The sequence below is a fragment of the Gracilinanus agilis genome, chromosome 4, assembly GCF_016433145.1.
Source record: "Gracilinanus agilis isolate LMUSP501 chromosome 4, AgileGrace, whole genome shotgun sequence".
In the NCBI taxonomy this organism is placed as follows: Eukaryota; Metazoa; Chordata; class Mammalia; order Didelphimorphia; family Didelphidae; genus Gracilinanus; species Gracilinanus agilis.
In genome coordinates, this window is record NC_058133.1 from 122,885,901 (window position 1) to 122,907,584 (window position 21,684).

At 33.8% G+C, this 21,684-nt stretch overlaps 1 protein-coding gene across 1 annotated transcript in view; it reads right to left on the reverse strand.

Moving 5' to 3' along the window:
* The window catches only part of USH2A (usherin), a 1,059,501-nt gene that overhangs the window by 343,725 nt on the left and 694,092 nt on the right, over nt 1-21,684 (reverse strand). The window contains exons 41-42 of the mRNA XM_044674959.1: nt 19,793-20,133; nt 16,255-16,377 (exon numbers count right to left, since the gene is read on the reverse strand). Of these exons, the coding sequence (XP_044530894.1) occupies nt 16,255-16,377; nt 19,793-20,133 (464 nt within the window). The remainder of the gene's footprint in view (nt 1-16,254; nt 16,378-19,792; nt 20,134-21,684) is intronic.

Sequence of the window (21,684 nt, forward strand, 5' to 3'; positions counted from 1 at the left end):
GGAGAGAGAGAGAGAGAGAGAGAGAGAGAGAGAGAGAGAGAGGAAGGGGTTAGCTTATCCAGGATAGAGCCTTAGGGAGTATGCATAGTTGAGGAATATAATATAGATTATATACTGGTAGAGGAGACACGAGAAATCAGATATTAGTTTTCATCTCAGCCTTTTTGCTCAATGCCTTTTTTTTTTTTTTTGCTATAATGCGCTGACCTGAGATTATACCTATACATCCACTGGGATTCTCATTTTAGCATGGCCATATTGACAATATTCTAGGAATGAACATGTTTACTACCTTCAGAATTTTTCATTGAATCTCAACAGAACTGCAGAATTGGTGTGTATAAAGAGACTGTAGGGATCATTTGGCTCAGTGAACAAGAATCCACTCTACTAATATGCCTCACAAGTGGTCATCCATCTTTTGCTTGGAAATCTCTAGTGAGGGAGTCAGTACCACATCCCAAAATATCCAGTTCTATTCATACCCCTATTTAGAAAAATGTTCCTTACTTTTATCCAAAACAACATTATTAAAGGTTTCCACAATATAAGTTGGGGTTTGGTTATAATGGATGGATGATTTAATTGTAATTATCACTTGAGATTTTTTTTTATAAATTACTGTATAGAATTATTTTTCAGTAAAACTGAGAATTTAAAGGAAATAGATGATCATGTGTAAACATATCACAATCAACTCAGTCTTGGAAAGATAAATTAAATACATCAGAAATAAACTATCAGAAATACTGAAAGCTAGCACTATTTGTAATGGGAAAATATTAGAAACTGCCCCATTAATTATCAGGATAAAGTAAGGATTCCTCCTCTCTGGATATTATAAGAGATTAGAAATATTAGTAATGGGGAGGGGAGAATTCAAGGTAAAGAAATTAAAGGCATAATCATCAGTAAAGTATGGAAAACATTATACATATTTATAAAAGATTAAACCATGAGAGTAATTTAGAAAAGTATAAAAATTATCAGATAAACTAAATGAGATGATCATCAATTTAAATAAAGTAGCATAAAATAATTCTTCAAAAATGCAATTCTATATGAAAATAAGAAAGTAGAAAATGATGAAAGAAAAATTTAATCCAAATAATTAAAAAGTAGATAAAATCTGGGTCAACTTAGCAAAACATGCTTAAGACATAAATACAACTATAAAATATTATTTAAAGAAAAAATATGTAGAAGACAAAAATTATAGCAATGTTATTGGTCATGGCTATTCTTTGCTAAAATAATAAACTGATTTATGTTCTTATTAATATGTCAAACTATGGAGGCATCATTTTATAAAATGAGAAAAATATTAATAAAATTAATTTGGAGAAACAAAAGGTCTAGACACACAGGAAATGATGAAAAAATTAATATAAATTAAGAGAAAATGAGTTTTTTAGACTTTGAAATACCTTATAAAAGAATCTGGCATCGATTTTAAAAAGAGAAAAGATCACAGGAAGGAACTAGAAAAGCAAGAATCAAGAATAACTCAGTAGCTCTTTGCTGAGCTTTTAAAACTCTTAATAGTCTACTGGGGGGAAATCTCTCTATTTGAAAAGAACTTCAGATTAAAAATGAAAGAAGTTTGTCAGGGGGGAAAAAACAAGTTAAACTAGCACTTATCTCATGTACCACAAGAAAGTTCCTTGTGAGTGTTTCTGTGTGTGTGTGTGTGTGTGTGTGAGTGTGTGTGTGTGTAGGTCTATTTTGGACAATAGGGAGTAGTATCTTGATTTGTGATATATGCCATATTAGTGAAGTGAATTCTTTAAAGAATTGATTTATTTATTCTGATGAAATCATTTATTTTTACCTTCATATTTAAAAAAATGTGTTACAACTTCCCTCCCTTCTCTGAATCTTCCCCCAACTCATTGAAAAAGCAAGAAACATAATAACTGTTATACAGGTGAAGTCATGCAAAATATATTTCCATATTAGTCATGCTACAAAAAATAGCAAGAAAAATAAAAAAAATTGAAAGAAAATATGTTTCAATCATCAGTTCTCTCTCCAGAAGTAAATAGTATTTTCTTTTATCCTGAGTCATTTGAAATTGTCTTGGATCCTTATAATGATCAGAGTAGCTAAGTTTTTCACTTTTGATCATTATTACACTATTGTTACTTTATATCATATTCTTCTGATTCTGCTCATTTCACTTTGCATTAGTTCATATAAGTTTCTTCAGGTTTTTCTGAACCTATCTTGCTCATCATTTCTAATAGCCCAGTAGTTTCCTTCATAATTAACATACACCATAACTCGTTCATCTATTTCCCACTCATGGGCATCCCCTCAACTTCCAATTCTTTTACAAAACAAAAAGAACTGCTATAAAATTTTTTTGCAAATATTGGTCCTTTAGAAGGGAACTTATTGTAAAAATTCCCATTTCTGATGCAACTCAACAAATCTACCATCTAAAACCTAATTTTAAGATAATTGCCTAGACTTCTGAAAGTTCAAACGACTTTCTCATAGTCACTAAACTATTTTGTATCACAGGCAGACCTTAAACCCAGTTTTCCTCACTCTAAGTATAAGCATTAAACAACTTGTCTCCAAATAGATAAGCTCTTTGATTTTAAAAGGTCACATCATTAAAAAAATAAAAGAATGGAAGTATTTTTTATAACAAAAGCTAGCAAAATTGCTTAATTCAACAAGAGAGGACTATTTCAATTTTATCGACATTTTCAAAAGCTTTTTTCATTGACAAAATAAGTGTAGCTACAAAAGGAAGGAAAAATATTAACTGCATTTTAGTTCCTATATCTCTGACAAAGTCTAATATTTAAGATATGCAGGCAGTTCACATAATTGTAAGACTGGTTTTCCAAATAATAATAAACATTACAAATAACTATATTTATACTATAAACCTAATAATAAGAGAAATAAAAATTAAAATAGTTGATTTTAAACCTAGAAAAATTGGCCAAAATAAGAAGATAAAAACAATAAGATCCTTTAAATTACATAGGGGAACTATGGGAAGATGGATATACTAATATACTATTGACACAACAGTTATTGGTAGAAAGCAAATTAAAATTATCCTAAGAAAGTGAATAAAATGTCAATACCCTAAGATTCAGAGATCCCACAATTGAACATATAACCCCAAGCAGTTCAAAGTCAAGAATTTGCCAGATATATCATAACATGCAAAATAGGATTCTTTTGGTTAAAAAGAAGTGTAGAAAAGTGAGTAACCAACAACTGGAGTCTAGATAAATAAATTTTGATATTTAAATGTAAATGAAATGATATTGCCTCTTAATATGTTGAGGAATACCAGAGGAATTGAGAGCATTTAAAACAGGTAGCGGAAAAAGAAAGCTTTGTATCAAGTTATAGGGTGTAGTCATTGTACAGGTTTATTTTACTTTGTTTTCCTTGTTATAGAATAAGCCTCATTGAATATGTGAGTGTGTAAAGCATATCAAGAAATGATTATGATATAAAGACTAAATATATCAATAAACCTCATTAACACCAATGGAATATTTTGTAGATATATGTCTGTAGTCTATTACCAATTTCTGGTACTAAGACTGAAGATTTTGAAAAAGAAGTTTAGGCGTGTTGTATTTTAAAGTTTTTAATGTGGTTCTCCTTAACCTAGTAATGATATCTGCATTTGTCAGGCATTTTTATTTATTCCTCTAGTCTATCAAATCTGAATAGTATGCTACCATTTTTGTTTCTTACTGCGGTTGTTTAGTACTGAAGAGGTAAATGCTTTGCTGGAAAAAATAAGTGTTAAAATGAAAACTTCTTGTCTTTTATGATGAAATACAGATCTTGCCATAAAAAGGGTAAATTATTTGATATCCAAGTGGAATATGATAGTTTACAAAATGAATTCGATCTGTTAAGATCTAGGGCACTGAAAACAAATGCAAAGAAAAAATACCATCTGTGCCTATATCAATATCAGGGCTCTGTGAAACAGATACAGTCTGACCTCTCAATCTCCCCTTCTGTTGAAACAAATTCTCCTTTTGTAATCTGGGAGGATGCTAAAAAACAAAATCTGATCAGTGATTAGAATGAGGGTAAAGAACCTTCACAGAGGTACATATGCAATTTTATCTTATAAATTACTTCTCCAACATGATACAAACACTTTCCATAATACCAACCCATTTTAAAATGGATTATAAAGCAGATTTTCTCTGGTGTATAGCCTTATCTCAGGCTACTAAAGGGGAGTGCCTATTTTATTACATAGAACTAAAATTGTATTGATTTGACTATAGCCTCAAATAACTAGGCGGTCTTCCAAAGATTTGAATAGCTTTACTCTACTGAAATTGTGACTGTAATAGAACATATTATTTTAAGAATTAAATTTTCTTTAGATCCTAGGACTCATGCATAGATTGCTTAGTGATTTGATTTTTTAAAAGTCTTAAATGAGGGGAAAGAGCACTTACATTTATTTTTCTTCATTTAAACATAATGCTAGAAAAGTTTCTTTGCAAGGACATTTTGAGATAGAGTCCACTAATAAACAATGATACTAAAACATAAATATTTTCAGAAAACTCTACATCACTGAAACAGGTAGCAACTGCAATACACTTCATGATATTACTTTTGACAAGGAAGTTATTAAAATTGTTCAGCTCTGTTTTCCTCATTGAAATGACAAAATACAATAGATTATTCTCTATCCTTTATTCTGCCTTAGTTTGTGAATGAAGTCCAGAAAGGAATCTTACTTTACATTTTTTTCTTCTATCCTATTTTTTTCTATCTGAAGATCCAAAAACTGAAGCAGTAGGTGGTGCTAAAAAGCCTAAAGATTGATTGATAACTGAAATTGAGGTGGTTCCTGCCATCTTGTCAAGCCCTTCATGACAGGGATTTCATGACTCACACAGGGCAGAGCCAGGCAACAGCAGCACGTTCACCAGATTTTCCAAGTGATGAAAATGTCAGGAAATCCAAAGTTATGGTTCCCCCAACAACCATAACTTGGCCACATTGCACAGAGTTATTAAAGGAGAAAAGTTAGAACCTGACAGGTAGCATAAACCTATGGTTACACTGGGGCTGTGTCTACACATACAAAGGGAAATAGAGTTTTGAGGTCATTATCAAGATAATTCAAGGAGAAAACCTTCTTTTTGTCAAAAATATACACATAACTAGAGGAGGTATTATTTTATTTTGTTTTGCTATTATTTCTGATGGATTATTCAAGTAATCACCCATTGATTCACCTGATATGTGTCATTCCTACCAGAATAAAATTGGACAGAAATACTCTAAAGTTGATTCAGATTGATAGATTCAGATATTCTTTGTGTACTGACACTGATAGGGTAAGAATACTGATTTGAAGGTCAGAGGCCAAAGAACAAGTGTTTAAATACAGAATCTGTTATTTGCTACCTGGGTGATATCAGGCAGTCAGTCTCTCTGGGACTGTTTCCTTATAAAAAAATTAGGGGGTTAAACTAGACTGGATGATCCTTAAAGTCCCTTCCAGCTCTAAATCTGGGATTCTAAGTAAAGCAAGTTGTTAGAGAAATTGATGCCAATACAGATCCACTGTATTAACATAAATATCCATTCGGACATTTACTCCTTACTTTTGTTTTCCATCTGGGACAGCAACTCCAACTTCATCTAAATGATCACCCACCTTTGGGGCAGCTAGGTGGAGCACTGGATAGAAAGTTGGGACTGGAGTCAGGAAGACCTATATGGTATCTTTCTTTTAAATCCCATAATGGATATTACTAAACCCTTTGAGCCAAAGACTTAACTTTAGTATTGGTTCTTCTACTAATTAGCATTGAGATCTTAGGCAAGTAATTTAACTTCTCTTCATTACCTCGTCTATAAAATGAGGTTGTTAGACTTCATGATCTCTAAAGACCCTTCTAGCTCTAAAATTCTATGATCACTGAATAATCTCTACTCCCATTCCTCTTTCTTTACCATTACCTCAGTTTAATTAAATAGCTGGTGGCTCTCAGCAGGCAGCACCATCACTTCAAGTTTTCCAAGAAGTCCCAAATTATCTCTGTCTAGGTATTTCTTGGATATAGAAAAATTTACATCTACCAACATGTCGCTTCAATTTAATTTTTGATCTTATTCCTCCATGATGCCCAGTCTTGGTTATCCATTCCTGTAGCCAGAGATCCAAGTTGTATGATGCTGTTACTTAATTCTAAGCCTCTAAACCTATTTCACCAGCTCTACTTCCCAAATCTACTCGGCTCATTCCATCATATCTCTTGGAACTCATGTTTTATCCTCAACAAACTCCTCTACTTTCCACAATATTTTAACTATCATTCTTGACACTTTTTAACTTAAACCTGAGTTTATTCATAGATCCTCTCATCCCTTGCAACTCTTACCACTGAAAGATCACTCCTTCCACTAGGCTTAACTCATAGGATCAAGAAGGTGAGTTGGCATATCTATTGTTTCTCATTGATATTTTCAGAACATTTCGCTGACATCATTCTTCAACAACTTTTCTTTCTTTGAAGAAAATTTTTACTATACTTTCTCTATCCTTGTTGCTGCAACCATCTGATAGCCAGGTAAACTCAATGACAAGTCCTCTCTACTCAATCTCCCGTGATTATACTTAATGCTTAATATTCATGTTTATTATCCCTCTAATATTCTTACTATACGGATTCTTAACCTTCATCTTTCTTTATTCTGCTACAGGCATATAAAGTATGTGTGCATGAATATCTTGGACATTACCATCTCACAAAAATATTTTTTATCAAAGCTCCTCAAATCCAGCATTGCTCTCTTCAATCATAATCTTCTATACCTTGGACCATTCTATCTATGTTTTGTTTTGTTTTGGTTTTTTTTTGGCAAAGATACTGGAATAGGTCGTCATTTCCCTCTCCAGGGAATTTAGGAGGGGGTAAATGACTTGTCCAAGGTCACAAAGATAATAAATGTTTGAGGCCAAATATGAACTTAGATCTTCCAGACTGACCATTCTCTATGGCACTATGCAGCTGCCTCTCCTAGACTCTAATTCATATAAGAACTAACCTTTTCTCTCTTCATGACCTCCTATATCTTCACCTTTCCTATTCTACTAATCCAACTCCTCCATTCTAACTTTACCTGTTTCATATTCAGCCTCAGCTACTCGATCTTCCACTTCTGATGACTCGGTAGACATCAGTATAGGCTTTCCAACCTCATAAAATTTCCATAATTCTTGATCTGATCATCTTATTTTTGAGAAGCCCTCAGCATCAGATTTATATCTCTGTCCCATACATTTTCTTTTTTTTAAATTTCCTAAACATTTATTTTTCAGTTATATGTAGAGACAGTTTTTTGACAATTATTTCCTTACATTTTCAAATTCAGATTTTTCTCTCTCCCTACCTTCCACCACCTCCCTGAGATAGAAAATAGTTGATATAAGTTATACCCATACTTTCATGTAATATGGATTTTTATATTGCTCATGTCATGATAGAAAACTCATATCATTTATGCAACAAAAATCTCATGAAAGAAATAAAATGGAAGAAGGCATGCTTTGATCTTCACTAAGATCCCAAAAGTTCCTTCTTTGGCTGTGGATAGCATTTATGTTTATCTTAGAAACTTCCTTTGCTGATAATGGTTTGGTCCTTTACCACTGATCATCATATAGTTCTATTACTGTATCCATTTTTTGTTTCATATGCTTTCAATCTTTCCACTGCACTGGTTCATCAGATCACTGGGTAATAGATAGAGATGCAAAGGACCTTAGGAGGCCAGCTACTCTAACTTCCTAATTTTACAGATCAGGAAAATAAGGGAAAAAAGAGCTGGGATAACCAAGGTCACATAAGAGGACCATTTGAATTTATATGGGTTCCATCAAATCTACCTATCGAAAAATAAATATAAGAGGGTTTGCTGAATAAGTATAAATGAGATATAAATAAGGTACCTCTAATAGGGTATCTAACTGGGTTCTTAACTGATGGTGATGGGCCAAATAACCAGAACTGGGAAAGGAATTTCAGCGAGAGGCTGTTAGGTAACATAATATGGTTTATTTAATAAATAGGGACAGGTAGGGAAGGGAGTGGGATCAGCTAACTTAAACAAAACTTGGATTCTCTTTTCCCCAAGGTAAAACAGGATTTCTCTACACTGACCACACTAAATTCATCCAGCTGCCTAACTCAAGCCTAACCAGAGTTCCTATGAAGATATTTAAATAAAGGAAAACTGGAAGGTGAACAGGTCCAGCTGAACAGATTGGGTTCTCACGTCTGTTGTCCTCAAACAGGGTCCTTCAGGAATCCAGTTGGTAACTGCCAGTAAAATCCATTTTGGTGAGGGAGTAAGGATTTTGACACATCTGTCCACCAACATGTGTCTCACCTATGACTCAATCTAACTCCAGCCAGTGACCTCTTATGGTTGTTGATTTCACCAAGGCAGGAAACAAAGAAAAACAAAGAAAAGCCCCATCCAAGGGAAAGTCCTGGGAAACTGACTTAGCCAGCCACCCAACCAAAGTTCTGAAACCTTTTTTCTGCTTTCTGCCTGTCAGTCACCTGCACTTGACTAATTTCTCAGTTTCCTTATAACACTATAGCCATGCTTGATTCTTCTACTCTTCCTAATTTTGATGCCATTTAATGTCTCCCTTTTCTGTTAAACTTCTTGAAAAATCTATCTATGCACAGAATCTTAGAACTTAGAGAGCTCTCAGGAAATACCAAGTTCAACTCATACTTGATAGCTTCCACTAATACATTTCTGTGCAAACCTAAATCTCATTTCCCAACTCCAAAATACTTTGCTAACCATCAAGTAAATAAGATGATTCCATGTGAATGTGGAAATAATAATGATACCTAACAATTTAGGGTTACAAAATACTTTATACAGCTGCTATCTCATTTGAGCCTCAACTCAATCTTGTGAGACAGCTGCTATTATTATTCCCATTTTAAAGATGAGGAAATTGAGTCCTAGAGAGGATAAGTTACTTGTCCAGGATTATATAACTAATAAGTGTCTGTGGCAGGATTTAAACTCATCTTCTGAGCTCTAAGTCTAGCACAGTAGGCATTTTATCACCTAGCCATCTCATTATTAAATCAAAGACATTCAGAACTGACTTTATTATCTTATCCACTCAACCTTCACCTTCTTCCAGCTCTGCCTGTAAAACATATTAACCTTTATACAGGGAGAATACCTCCTGTGCAACTGAGAGGAATGTGGCTTGGGTAGAAATATCAGTGCAAAATCACCAGATAGCATTTGCAAGTCAAGCTGCAGAGCTCACTTTAATGGCACATCCTGAAGCTCAGCCTATCAAATCCATTCTCTCCTTGGCTTTTTCCTCCTAGTGCTTTCATTCCTTGTTTTAAAAACAAGGGTAACTACGAGGCATAACTAGATTGTCTCATTTACTTCCCCCATCTAATGGATCTGCTTATATGGTAGAAAGAATATTTCTTTTGGAGTCAAAGAACCTGGGTTCAATTTCTAATTCTTTTCTTATTATCTGCATGACCTTGGGAAAGCCATTTAGCTTCGTCTATAAAAGAATTGATAATATCACCCAGTTCATAGGGTTTCTGTAAGAATAAAATGAGATAATATTACATAAAGCTATTTGATAACATTGAAGTATTATATAAATATTATTATTATTGATTATGATGGTAACAATAAATTGAGGGGGCTGAGACAGATTGTCTTTAAAGTTCTTTTTAGTTCTCTATTTTCAATGGATCCTAATTTCTTCTTTTTTCCTTTCAGTATAAACCACTAACTCACAAACTCACTAAATTGACTTTTTATTACAATAAAAAATGAAATTAGACAATATCATTGTCAGGGAACATATCCTGCTGCTCCTAGTAAGAACTTAAATTTCAACTTTCCCCTCCTTCCCAAAAGCTTTCAATTTTCCACAAATGCACCCAAAAATATTTTTAGGGAAATGTATTTGGTTATCCTTGGTTTAAAATCTCTAGGGGAAGTGAGGGAAGAGTGTGTGTTCATGTGTGTATGTGTGTTTGTGTTTGTGTCTGTCTGTCTGTCTTTTAGGGTAGCCAAAGCTTCCTTTTGCTGACCTTCAGCTCCCTCTTTTGGGTTTTTTAAAATTATAGTTATTTTTTTCCAGATTACATGTCAATACAAATTTTAATATCTGTTTTCTTATATTTTGAAATCCATGTTCTCTCTCTCTTTCTCATCCCTTCTCTCTAGACAAGAAGGTAGTAATATGATATAGATTGTACATATATTATCATATAACACATATTTCTATGTTCATCATGTTGTAAAAGAAGATACATATTACTTGTACTAGAGAAAAAAATCATGAAGGAAATAAAGCAAAGAATTTTAATTTGCTTTGGATTTAACTTAATTTTAATCTAGCTTTAATTTACTTTGAATTGTGGATATCCTTTTTTTTTTTTGTCATGAATCTCTTGGAGTTGTTCTGGATCCTTGCCTTGTTGATAATAATTAAGTCATTCACAGTTGATCATCATACATTATTATTGTTACTGTATACAATGATTGTCATTTTTTTATGACACAATGGAATTGCATTACAAGCATACACCACAACTTGTTCAGCCATTCCCCAATTGATGGACACCTTCAGTTCTTTGCTACCACAAAAATGGCTAATAACATTTTTGCATAAGTTGCTTCTTTCCCCCTATCTTTAATCTCTTTGGGAAACAAACCTAGTGGTCTTGCTGTGTCAAAGGGTATGGGCAGTTTTATGGCCCTTTGGACATGGTTCCTGATTGCTCTTCAGAATCATATTAGTTTGCAGCTCTACTGGCAATGTATTAGTATCTTGATTTTTCCATATCTCCCCTAGCATCTACCATTTCCATTTTTTTGTCATGCTAGCCATTCTGATAGGTATGAGGTGGTACCTCAGAGTTGTTTAAACTTGCATTTTTCTAATCAAGATGGTTGGAAACATTTTTCATATGACAAAAGATAGTTTTAATTTTTCATCTGAGAACTATCTATTCATATCCTTTGGTCATTTGCAAATGGGAAATACTTTGCATTCTTATAGATATGACTCAATTCTCTATATTTGAGAAATGAAACCTTTGTCAGAGTCTTGCTAGAAATATTTTTTTCTGTTTGTTGTTTGTCTTTTAATATTGGTTGTATTGCTTTAGTTTGTACAGATACTTTTAAAATTTAATCTAATCAGTTATCTATTTCACATTTCATAATGTTATCTGTGTCCTGATTTGACCTAAATTCTCCCCTTATACATAGGTCTGAAAGGAAAACTAGTTTGTGCTCCCCTAATTTGTTTATGGTAGTACTCTATATTTCTAAATTATATGTCCATTTTGAATTTACCTTGGCCTGTGGAATGAGATGTTGGTCTATGCCTAAATTCTGCCAAACTGTTTTTCAGTTTTCCCAGTAGTTTTTGTTGAATAATATGTTCTTCTTCAAGAAGCTTGGATTTGGGGGTTTGTCAAATACAATGGTCATTTATTATTGCTTGTTGGGTGCCTAATCTGTTCCACTGGACCTCCATTCTACTTCTCAGCTAGTACCAGATTATACTGATGGTTGCAACTTTATAATATAGTTTGAGATCTGGTATAGCTAAGTCACCATATTTCATATTTTTTAATCAATTCCCCTCAAGAATCACCTTCAGCTCAAGTCATTGTCTTGACCTGCCTTTTGGAGGGAATTTGGGTGAGTGGATAGCTGTCTTTCCCTTCCTGTCTTCTGGAGAGAGTTTAATTCCTGTTGAAGGTCAACAAGTCCTGGCTGAGTACCAGAGCAATATTTAGTTAGATAGGCTGATGTCTTCTCTGCCCTTTTGCATTTCTCTGCTTTCAATCTTTCTACTTCTTTTGTCAATAAAAGCTATTAAAGTCATTTTGACTTTTAGCAATAATACTTTGAATCAGCAGCCACCATTATTATTTATAAACTTCATATATTTTAGCCAATCATTCATTTTTACCTTTACAGTTTTCAAGAAATGATTTCTACCTCCTGAATTGCCAATCAGGTAAATGATGTTGTCTTCTTATCTGGAAGAACATATAGCTAACTTCCTTCTTCTCCTTCTTTCTTCCTTTCAATCAGACCTAAATATGACTTATTCAACTCAGATTATCAGCTCATAACTGGTATCCCTAATTTAAGTCTTTTCTTCTTTCTAATCTCTCCTTTTTACTAAAATTTCATCTTCCTTATGGATTTTATAATCTCCTTTCACTCTTTTCCTGAGAAATTTTCAGAGGATTTCTTTGTTGACCAAGTAAAGTTCAAAATTCTTTGGCTAAAATTTGAATGTCATGGAATATTTTGCCCACCAAATCTAAAGACAAAGGAAGAATTTGTGGTCAAACAAGAAGGATTACAGGAAGTAAAATGAATAATTTTGATTTTGATTGTTTTAAATTTAAAAACAAACAAAACAAAAGCAGTGAGAAAAGGAATTCTTTATTGTCTTTGACTATTTTGAGTTAATTAGTCAAGAAACCCCCTACTGAACACTTTGTTAGACATCAAATAAGAGAATTCAATGTCACTTACTTAGAGATCTCCACCCTTTTAACTTAATCAGTCAGAAACTTGAGAATCCTTTGATAAGAGTTTACAACCTCAGAGGATGAGAGGTGGATCCCACAGACACTGCCCAGTTGGGTAGTGCTAAGCAATTTGAAGCTGTGATTGGCCCCTGTGAAGAGGGGAAGGGACAGAAAATGACCTGGAAAAAGGACTATAAAAAGTCCACAACTTCTTGTCCTGGTCACTTCTCCTTTGGACTTTTTCTTTAGAAGACTGCTCCTTGAGACTTCTCCTTTGGACTTCTCCTTGGGAATTCTGGTTTGGAGAGATTTCTGCCTTGGTGGCTCTGTGAAGAGACCCTCTCTGCTCGTTGGCTCTTTTGTAGGGCATTCCCTTCAGCGTGAGTTCTGTGGAGAGACTCTTTGCCTTAGATCCTACATCAGCTTGCTGGTGAGTGACTCAGACTTCCACATGATGGGAACTTTGTCAGGGAGCAAGCTGAATTTCATTGGATTAGCACTTAGGGTAGGCTAGGCAACTCCTTACCTCTTTCCCTCCTACATTTCATATTTCAACTCTTTCTTTTCCTCATTATAAATAAAAGCTGCTAATAGTGTTTTTCTGGCTTAGGGATAATATTTTGAATTCAGTGACCACAACATTGAATTTGTAACTCTTTCATGTAGTCCCAATTTAACCCTTACAGCAGTCAAGATTAGAATAAAATCAGGAAACTGTGGGGGGAATTATTTCAAATTTCTCTGATAAATGCCTCATTTCTCAACTATATAGAAAACAAAATCAAATTTATAAGAAAACATTTTGAATTGATAAATTAACAGACACAGACTTTCTAGAGTTATATGAAAATATGCTTTAACTCATTATTGATTAGAAAAATGCAAATTTAAATGACTGAATTACTATATCATCATACCTATCAGATTGGCTACTATGATAGAAAAGGAGAATGACAAATGTTGGAGGGGAAGTGGGACAATTGGGACATCAATGCACTGTTGGAAGAGTTGTGAACTGATCCAAACATTTTGGAGACCAATTTGGAAATATTTCCAAAGCACAATAAAATCTTGCATATTCTTTAAAGCATCAATGCCACTTCTAAGCCTCTATCTCAAAGAGATCAAAGAAAAAGAAAAAGGACACATATACAATAAAGTATTTATAGTACCCCTTTTTTTTGTGGTGGAAAAGCTGAGGAATGGCTGAACAAGCCGAGACATAGGATTGGGATGGAAAATTATTGTGCAATAAGAAATGATGGAGAGGATTATTTCAGAAAAAAACTTGAAAGAATTACATAATCTGATGCAATATTAAGTAAGTAGAACCAGAAGAGCATTGTACACAATAACTGCAATACTGTATGATGTTCACTTGTGAATGACTTATCAATTCTCAGCAATACAATGATCTAAGGCAATTCTGAAATATATGATAAAAAATGCTATCCCCCTCAAAGTAAGAACTGATGGCATCTGAATGTAGATCAAAGCATGCTTTTTATTTCGCCTTTATTTTTCTTGGATTTTTATTTTGTTTTCTTTTGCAATATAGCTAATATGGAGACACATTTTGCATAACTACTCATGTATAAGCTAGAGCAAATTGCTTGTCTTCTCATGGGGGGTTAGGATAGAGAGAGAAATTAGAACTGAAAAAAATTTAAGTTAATATTCAAAATTATTTATATGCATTTAAGGAAAAAAAAGGAAAAAAGAAAAAAAGAATTCTTTGAATAATATTCAAATATCTCTAAAATTAGGGGTTATCTATTTATACCTTTCCAGTGTCATATAACAAGAGTAGCATACATTCTACTGTAATGTGTATTTTGTTTGTCCCTACACGGGGATGGCACAGAGAATTTGGTCACTCATTAAAAAACATGAACAATCTATTATTGTCCCCAACTAGTAGAGTGATATATGAAATATGAGTGACTTCTGAATTCTAATGGCCAGTCAGTAGATCGTTAAGGAGGATGGAATCTACCTTCTAACACTTTCACTATCTTCTACTTGAAGAATTTGTGGGGATTCAGTAAGTCTTCATGTTGGGCTTTTGTGTGTGTGTGTGTGTGTGTGTGTGTGTGTGTGTGTGTGTGTGTGTGTGTGCATAGGGAGGGAGGGAGTGTTCCAATTTTCTATTACTTTATTCCCATCATTAGACAACTAGAGCCAAGTCTTGTCTAGATGAGACTTTGTCTGGACTACAGTCCTAGGGCTGCCTCTTCTCTTTTTTCCCCCCAAAGTTTAGTTGATCAAAAAGCCAGTTCCTGGTTTTCTCAATCAATGCTAGCTTGACTGCAGGAGGTATGGAGTAAATGATCATCAACATGAGAATAATAGATGATCATTGACATAAGACCTAGTCCTAGCCTGAATCTCAATGGATTTGGTCAGGCAATTCAGAGTCATAGTGAAAGTTATAAAATGTTTAATATTTTTATATTTTAAGGGAATAATTTCTATCGTAACACATGTTTTCTTGGAAAACTTAGTCAATGACTCAAAACAAATTTTTCAAAAGGAATGATTATATCTCTGAGAGACAGTATAATATAATAGAAAAAACAGTAGAATTCTGGTTAGAAGATATGAAGTTGAAATCTGCTCCACTACCTGGGCCAAATTACCAAATCTTTCTGATTCTCTATCTTTATCTATGAAATGTAAATCATTTTACGAATATTAACATGAGGATCAGTCATCAGTCAACAAACATATTTTAGGCACAAACTAAATGCCAAGAATTGTATGAAGTAGTAGGGATACAAAGAAAAAATGGGAAAAATAGAGTCATTTTTCTCAAGATGCTTATATTATGAAAAAGGAGCCATCATGTTAAGAATTTACAAGATAGAGTAAAAATGGAAGGTAATCTCAGGGGAAAGGCAAAAAGCAAGAGGAAGGTATGGTTTATGCACGGGGCCTGTAGATGGGGAAAGGCCTTTTTCAGAATATGGTATTTGAGCTATATTTGAAGAAAGCCAGATGGTGGGAAGAAACAAGAAGGGAAAACATTTCAGGCATGGGGTACATAGCCAGTGAAAAAGAACAGAGTTTGGAATTGGGGATATAAAGTGCAAGAAGACTGGAAACATGGGAAGGGACCAGGTTGTGAAGATTTTTAAGTGTCAAACAGATGATTTTATATTATCTAACTTCTCTGATTCTTTGTAAAATGGAAATTATTTTAAGATAATTAGCATGACAATCAAACAAAACGGAACATGATACTAGTAAAATGCTTCATACAGAAGGTAGCATTCTAGTTGCTGCTGCCATCATTGTTATTGCTGCTACCACGGTATTTCTCCTACTCACCCTGTGTTGTAATTGTCAAAGTTCCCTCTTGAATAATGCATCTTTATAGAGAGTATCTGACTCTAAGTGAAGGTACTGACATCACCCAAAGTCTTGCTGCAAAGCATTTTTAATGTTTTTAAATGCGTAGTTCAGAGTGACGAGCAATTACCCTTCTGTCTGTTGCAGTACAATGATTAATGCCATGGATGAGAACAGAAGATGTTTTTATTACATAACTGATAATCTGATCACACAACAGAGACACAAAGAACACTCTGAACTATTGAATATACCCTAAACAAAATGCCAGCGTTGGTTTTTATAGTTTGTGTAATCTCACCTGCTAAGACCCTTATCTTCGTAAAACCGCTGAGTTCCTGAGTAAATAGTGCGCCACAGATTTAAATCTTCAGGGGGATTTGATGCAAGTGGTTGCTGGATTTTACGTCTCAGAAGCTCATATCTAACACAAAAGACAAGCAGAACACTGGGATTATCTCAACTAATGTTATTACCAAAATTCAGGTTGTTCTGTGTGCATATGTGTGTGTATCTATTTAAGGAAAACACATCATTTTGTTCTTAGAGCTACCAAGTTTCACAGAGAAGCATTTTTTGGGCAGATGTTAGTTTTTTTAGCTAGTTATTTTAAAAAAACTGCTAGAAAAAGTGAAAGAAAAATTTAACTTTGATTTCATCCACAAGAAGATCATTATTTTGGATAACTTTTGGCAGAATCAGATTTGTCAAATGCTAGAATTAACTGCAGTCTAGATAGACACAATGTTTCCAAAGTTCATGAAACGATATAATTGTTGTTGCCAAAATCCACTGTTTATTGAAAAATATGGGACATCCCCAAAGTACTGGTACAGTTTAAACCTATTAAAATATAAAACTGTGGTAAGACTTTGGGGATAAACTATATGGATTTACTAGCAAACTATATACTCTGAGCCAAGATCAGCTTTTAAAAACTCATCATGAGAAACCAGTCTTATACAATGAAAAGAACACAGGCTATCTGGAGTGAAAGGACTTGGATATAAATTCCACTTCTGATGATTATTGCCTGTGTCATCTTGGGCAAGTCATTTGATTTCCTTGGGTCCCAATTTCCAATGTACTAAATGGCCTCTGAGATCCTTTCTATCTATGATCCATAGCTTGTGATCTATGACTTAGACACTAGTTCTTAACATATCAATTAAGAATATCAATTCTCTTTTAGTTTTCTATACTGAGCATATTTTCATGTTTTCTGAAATGCAAGAGCAGTCATAGTATCTAATTTTTAACTCTGAGCTATTTATTATTATTAAGACTACTGTGTACAGAATCATAGAATCTCAGGGTTTTAAAGGATCTTGGAAATCATCTAATATAATTCACATATGAAAAAAAAAGAATTTCTTCACCAACAATCTAACAAGAGACCATCCAGCTTTTTCTTGGCAATCTCCAATGAATGGAAATCTATTTTTGTATAATCCATACTTTTAGCTAGCTCTAATTGTTAGGAAGTTTTTCCTAATGTTAAGCCTCAATTTACCTCATTGTAATTTCCACCCAAAGCTCCTGGCTTTACCTTTTTGGGGTTAAGCACACTTTTAATTTTTCTTCCTTATGACAGCCAATCAAAAACTTGAAGACAATTATCTTGACTTCTATCTCTCAATACCTATGTAAGTCTATTTCAGTTTAAGCATTCGGAATGAGTTCCTTAAAATGTTCCTCCTGTGGCATAAACTAAAGTTCATTCAACATTTTGAATACCTATATACATATATATGTACATAAATTTGTACATATATTTTTATTATTATACATATATAGATATGTCAATATCTATTAATCTAGGTTTTTTGAATACATGTTTTGAACATCCTATACTTGGGGAATTATAGTTCAAAAGTTAGTCTTTTGACAAGGCTTAGTCAGAAAAATTATCTCGAATACTGTGTTCAGTTTTGGGTGCCACATTTGAGGAAGGAATTTGATGATCTTGTGAAGATCCAGAGGATGACAGTCAACATAGTTTAACAACTTCAGCTTATATCACAAGGGAAGTGATTGATAGATAACAAAACATACTCATATATTTTATGTTATGTTTTGATAAATATGTTTTATTGTGTAACATCACTTGTGAAAGTCTTGTTTTTTTGACCTTACTAATACCTTCATCAAGTATTCCCTTAAAACCTTATAGATTGGGGGCAGCTGGGTAGCTCAGTGGAGTGAGAGTCAGGCCTAGAGACAGGAGGTCCTAGGTTCAGATCCGGCCTCAGACACTTCCCAGCTGGGTGACCCTGGGCAGGTCACTTGACCCCCATTGCCCACCCTTACCAATCTTCCATCTATAAGACAATACACCGAAGTACAAGGGTTTAAAAAAAAAAACCTTATAGATTATCATTAAAATGTGACTAAGTGGGAAAGTAGATATATTTTGATACTTTTTGATGTAGTTTAAGTTTTCTATTTCAGTAGTAATAAGGCATGAGATGTTTCCATGCTTCTGATAGCTTTCCCTTCTTCAGACAGTCTGTGAATGAATCCTTCAATTTCTTCATGATTTTGTTACCTACAGAATAGTTTTCTAGGTACACTTGGTCTAATCTATTTCTTTTCATATTTTTTCTTGTTAGTGTCTTTTCTGCTTCTTCTATAAGCTCATTAATGGTTGTATGTTTAGAATAAAAATGTGGTAGCTCTCTTTTTCTTCATGATAAAAAAGGATCTTTGCAGATTTTTTCCATTTTTAATTTCTTTTTCCTGTTTCTCCTTCCATTTTTACCCTTAAACACTCTCAGGAAAGCTCTGTTTATTTGAGTTAGTCAACAAATATTCTTTGTAATTATTTTACCAGTCCATTACTTTTTCTGTTTTATAAGTATACTAAATCATAATTTCCATCATCCTTTATCAAAGATATTTTAACACTGAATTTACAGGAAAAACTAGCATTGCCTTTAGCTACCATGTCTGATTGGCAAGTATATCAAATAATTGATAGATAAGGTGCTTTTTAGTCCCTAAGTCTCCTTATTATGGCCACTGACCAAAATTAGCTGCATTTCTTTTTTTTTTTTTTTTTTTTAGTGGTATTTCTTTTTTTTTTTAAACTCTTAACTTCTGCATATTGGCTCCTTGGTGGAAGAGTGGTAAGCGTGGGCAATGGGGTTCAAGTGACTTGCCCAGGGTCACACAGCTGGGAAGTGTCTGAGGCTGGATTTGAACCTAGGACCTCCCATCTCTAGGCCTGACTCTCAATCCACTGAGCTACCCAGCTTCCCCTTTAGCAGTATTTCTTAATGAAATTATTCTAATTAAATGATAACATGATTAAAATGGTATGCAGGTAAAAACATAGATATGCCATTTTATTATTATTATTATGAATAACTTATTTGGATCTTATGGCTTTTATAATACAAGCTAATATTACATTAATTTTCTTACCACTATATCATGAATCATATTAAATTTAGAATCACATCCAGATCTTTTATAAGGCAAATGATTATTTAGCTATTCTGTCCCCACTTTGTAATTCCAAAAGTTATTTTTATGCTCTAAATTTTAACATGATAAATTAATATTTAAACTAGTATCTAATAAGTTTACTTGATTAGTAAAGTATGATGAAAATACTTTTGAAGGGAAATGAGACTTCGGCATGTGTAGGGTGACAAAAGTACTTGCTGTGTAGAGAAGGACTGTCAATATGTTAACTATTGCAAGTACCTATTATATTGCCATATCACCTTGAGCGCAAGATATGAAGCATCTACAGGTTACAGAATTTCAGAACTCTCTTCCTTAGAAATAACATATATAGATAAATGAATACTAAAATCCTAAGTATCGCTTACCTCAAATGAGGTCCATTTGGTCTGCTGGGTGGCTGCCAAGAAACCCCGATGTAGGACTCACTCACTGGAGTCACTGACAAAGGACTAATGCCCTGGGGTAATGTGGGATGGGTTGTGATATGAGTAGGCAAACTCTCTGTGCATCCTCCAAGATGTCCCCCACCTCCAGAGCAGGCTACTATGGTGACTGAATAGTTTGTGAATGGAATAAGGTGGCTCATTATTTGACTTAATAGTGAGGTATTACTTCTGCTGGGGGTGACTCTAATTCTAGGGTCTGGCATGCAGACTTCATAGCTGAGTATGTTTCCATTTGGGATGAGAGGGGGACTCCAAATGACCTGTAAAAAAAAAAGAAATTTTTAAAAAATCAGCATAGCTTTACAGAAAGACGGCGACTCAATTTCACAAAACTTGGAGACATGCTTTGTCATATTTTTTTCTCCCTAATGAAGTCACTTTCTAAATATCCACTTGCTAAAGAGTCTTCTTTGCTCTTGAACAGTTATGAATTATTTTGGATCAATTAGCAGTACTCCATGAACTAAATGAAATGCTATTTCCTTGATCTGGCTTTCCATCTCAACATGTTCTAGGACTGTCAAATACACAGCACCTTAGTGATTCATCTCCACTGTGGATGTGTCAAAGAACACTGGGTAAACACATGGAGGAAATTCACACATCCCCATGCATCAATAGGGCAGCCACAGGATTTGATAGTTTGCTCGTTTACAACTCAATTATCCAAAGCACCAGAATCCTTTACCTCCCATTTTTCCTGTGGACTGTAAATTGCAATACTATTGTTGTAGTATTCAATAACTTTTATTTATTTATTACTAATAGAATTTATTTACAAGAGACTCAGTCCCTCCCCATACCACAGAAGTAAAGAATTTAATAAAACCAGACAATATTTTCAGTTTTCTGAAGATACTGAACAATTCAGTTACTGAACCTCTCTGAGATGAGTACTGAGTGCTTCCTTAAAATAAAGTAAGTACTGTAAGAACAAGAACACCAGATGTAACTAGTTTGAAAGGGTGATGGATGTACATAGAGCACATTAAAGAACAGACAATGTCTAAATTTCCCTGGGCAAGTTAGTTAACCCTTATTGTCTGGCCATTTCTACTTACCATTATCATGAAACCAATATATAGTATTGATTCTAAGATGGAAAGAAAAGGTTTCTTAAAAAAAAAACAAACAAACAGGCAATGTTCTTATAAGTAAGAATAATCCTTGGGTCTAGGGAGATGACAAGCAAACAACTATGTGAAAACAAGAGGTATACAGGATAAATTGTAGGTAATCTCTTAGAAAAGGTTTTAGGAATGGGCTTCTTGCAGAAGAACTTGAATAAAACCAGGGAAGCCAGCAGGTAGAGATGAGGGAGATAGTTCTAGCCATGAACATTCTGGAGACAACTGAAACAAGCTTTCTAGAGTGAATAAATAAATTTTCAGCATGTTTATTCAACTCAAAAATGGATGAATGCTACAAATCAGGAATAAATTTATTGTTTGGCTGCTAATTGAATGAACCAGGTTCTTCAAGTCCTGGTTGTTGTTTTTGTGTTTGTTTATTTGTGGGTTTTTTTTTTTTGATTGTTGTTTTTGATCAGATTTCTTTAGGTTTGCTTGTTCTCCACTATTTTTAATTGAAAGTGTTATATCTGAAACTTGAGAGGTTAGGCAAGAAATTGCAATTTTTTTGAATCTGTAAATTTCAAACTGAAAATGAAGAGAGAAATAAACAAAAATAAGCAAGAACATGATGGTCCTTTGTATTTATTCTTGTTGCTCTTCCAGTAATTATTAGGATAATTTTCTAATGGATATAATGATAATTATATATATATATATATATATAGACACACTATATCT